Below are 3,357 nucleotides of genomic sequence, written 5' to 3' on the forward strand. Positions count from 1 at the left end.
TTTTTTTTTACAAGACTTATTCATCCCTGGGGATTGGTAGTTAATATAAAACTTATATTATTATTTTTTATTTCAATTTATAGTAAATCATTTGATGACTAGTTCTTAAATGATCAAAAGTCGTGACCTTTTTTATTTTTATTTAGAATATATTATCAATTGAAATTAAAGTAGGAGTAATGGTTACTTAGTAATGCTATTTTTTTTTTACATTTTTTAAGTATGGTTATTGAGTTAGGTTAGTTTTCTACCTTTATACAAACTAGAGACGGATCTATTAAGGGGTTTAAGTGAACTTTAGCCATTCTGAAAATAAAATGTTTTTATTATAGTAGAAATGTGAGATTATCTTTAATTCTTAATTTTTTAAAATTTAATTCACTATTACCTCTCTAATTTAAAAAATAAATAAATAAATCCCACATTTATCAACTAGTTTTATTTATAATTTTTTTCTTTATTTTTTTAACCCAAAAGAAAATTCAATTTATTCTCAAATCTAATTCATGAACACGTAAATATAACACAAATCAACTCAATAGATAGGTCACAAGAATTAGATATTACAATAGGAATAGTGCTATAAAAAAAATAATTAATAAATCAATGACTTCTTTGATCTTTGTATTTTTCTTAAAGATTTGTAAGGCTTTCAAAAATCAAATTTGATATTAAAAAGGCTTACTTGTGAATTGTTTTTAGAATAAATTATTTTGTATATAACTAAAAAAAAAAAAATAAGAATGTTTTGATATAAATTAAATGATAACGATATGATAGTCATTAAAAACACATTAACTACTCTTTATTAAACACTTGGGTTTGCCTCTACTCTCTCACAGTGAGAAACAAAAGTGTAATTATTTTTAAAAAAATAACTGTTCTTTTGCAGCATGACATATGTGGAAAATTTATTGGAACCAAATTTGAAGTGTTGGTCTTAGTTTACCATGGGGCATTATTTTGCTGTGGATTAAACACAGCAATTTCATATTCTTCCCAATTATTGTAACTTTCTTTCATCGATCGATCCTTTCTCATTCTAAACCTTGCGTTCTTCAATCCTAACAGGAAACCCTCCTTTCATCTTGGATGTCAGATGAGTTATATACCTCCCGCCTTTGTTGTCCTCAGTCACCACCGGAACCACCTTGAACTGTCGCAGGACGCCGGCGGCAATCGACTTCATCTGCAAAAACCCCATCTCCTTCCCAATACAAATCCTGGGACCTGCTTGAAACACAGGATACTCGAAAGAATCCTTTGCCACGAATTTTCGTCCCCCGGTGACCGGATCTTCCTTGAGCCACCGTTCAGGACGGAACTCCGCCCAATCATTCCCCCAAATCTCCTCTGATCTTCCCATCGCGAATGGGAGGTAAATCACCCACATCCCTCTTTTCACGACCGTCCCATCCGGAAGAATATCATCATTCATTACCTCCTTACGGTTTATGGGCACCGGCGGGTATAATCTCATGCTTTCGCTTAACGCGGCATGCGTGTACACCATTTCCTTAACTTCCTCGTACATGTTCGATTGATCGGAATTTTCCTCTGTACTGATGATCTCTCTTAGGATCTGGTGTTCCACATTTTCATGTTTGGAGATGAGCCAGAAGAACCATACCAAAGCAGCTGACGCGGTTTCTCGACCAGCTAAGATGAAGCTGATGACTATGTCCGTTACAAAGTTCTCATCTGAATGCCCTGAACTTAAGAATCTCGACAGAAGATCTACGGAGTTGAGCAGCGACGACGCATTCTCTTTCAATTCCTTGTTTTTTTCTTTAATCATGTGTTTCGCGAAATCTCGTACCTGATTGACTGCAACCCGGAGGTCCTTCTCTGATCCAACGTCGAGATATCTCTTTAGTCTCCAGATGCAGGGGTGGAACGATTGGAGTCTCTCGTTGGTGATTCGATCTGCTTCTTCGAAGGCGTGAGGGAATTTCTCTATCGGGAGAGAAGGAGATAGGTAAGCGGGGTCGTATCCGAAGGCGATCTTACAGATATTGTCGAACGTGAATCGCTGCAGAATGTCCTGGAAATCGAGGACGGTGTTGTTGGCGGCGGCGGCGGAGAGGATGGGGATGAGACGATCGGAGAGTTCGGTTTCCACCACCTGCTCAATGAACTTCCTGAGGGACCTGGTATTGAATTCGTGGAGCGCCACCAGTCTCTGGGACTTCCATTTCTCGCCGTCGGCGTTGAAGATTCCGTCCCCGAGGAAATCGGCGGCAGCGATGCGGAAGTTTTCGCCTTTTTGGTAGTTATTGAAATGGGTTCTTAAGATATGACGGATATTAGCTGGATTTGCGGTGTAAGCTACTCGTCGGCCGATGGGATGGTTGATGACGAAGGTGTGCGACGGCGAAGCCAGTGCTAATTCGGAAGTCCATTGAACAACTCGTTCCTTGTTAGCGTTAATGGCGAAAATGGAGCCAATGAAGGGAAAAGATCTCGGAAGGTTCTTAGGATTGTTGGTGAAACTAGACTTGAATTGAAACAAGACGAAGAGGAACAGAGTCAAGAAAAGTGAGCTATAGAGCTCTAAATTCAACATCATCATCATCAATGGCGGATGATCGATGCTGTAAGCTGGATTTTGATCTTTTGCTAAATGTGATGAACAATGATATATTAATTAATAGTTGGAAAATTCCTAATTTTCACCTTTTTTTATGTGTATTCATAATTCATTGGATTGTCACTTAAATGTTTCTAAAAAGAAGAAGAAAACAAGAAAATCAAGGTCTCTATATATGGTTAATGTCCTTTTTCCACCCAAAAGTATGTTAGGGGGAGGATCCTATCTTGTTTGAATCTTTGATATGTGATGATTATATAGTTGATCAAAATATTTAAAATAATAAAGTTTGAATGTTTGATGATTATCTAACTAATTTATAATTTGATGTATGCTAAATAAATAAAACAAAAGCTTAATTTCTACCAGAATTTCTGATAAAAAATGGATGTATGGTATCCAAAAAGTTGAGGTTAAACCAAAAGTTGGGTAATTGAGATATTCTACCAGAATTTCTGATAAAAAAGCTAAAAGCAACTTTTTGTTGAGAATTGTCATGTTTCTAGTTTTAATTGAATTTGAAAATTTAATCACTTTAATAACACTCTTCTTATTTGAATTATATTAATAAGTTATTAAATAGCTGTTAACAAACTAATATAAATGGTTATTTTTAGTATACAATACAACTATGCAAGGAATTTGACAGTTTGGGTCGATTCCAACAGACTAGGACTCGTTTTGAGGTTGGTTTTTTTAGATTAATTTTTGGATTTTATTCAGCTTTTTATAAATTCTTTTTTATCTCGTCATTATCATTTTATCAA

The 3,357-nt window shown here is 35.6% G+C and overlaps 1 protein-coding gene across 1 annotated transcript; it reads right to left on the minus strand.

Annotated features, from left to right (window-relative positions):
- Nucleotides 1-843: 843 nt before the first annotated feature.
- On the minus strand, nucleotides 844-2,643 carry LOC124932279 (cytochrome P450 94A2-like). The gene has a single exon (XM_047472894.1). The coding sequence runs from the start codon at nucleotides 2,573-2,575 to the stop codon at nucleotides 1,043-1,045; it is 1,533 nt and encodes a 510-aa protein (XP_047328850.1). The 5' UTR covers nucleotides 2,576-2,643; the 3' UTR covers nucleotides 844-1,042.
- Between the last annotated feature and the right edge of the window lie 714 nt (nucleotides 2,644-3,357).

The sequence above is a fragment of the Impatiens glandulifera genome, chromosome 3 (assembly GCF_907164915.1).
Source record: "Impatiens glandulifera chromosome 3, dImpGla2.1, whole genome shotgun sequence".
Taxonomy (NCBI): Eukaryota; Viridiplantae; Streptophyta; class Magnoliopsida; order Ericales; family Balsaminaceae; genus Impatiens; species Impatiens glandulifera.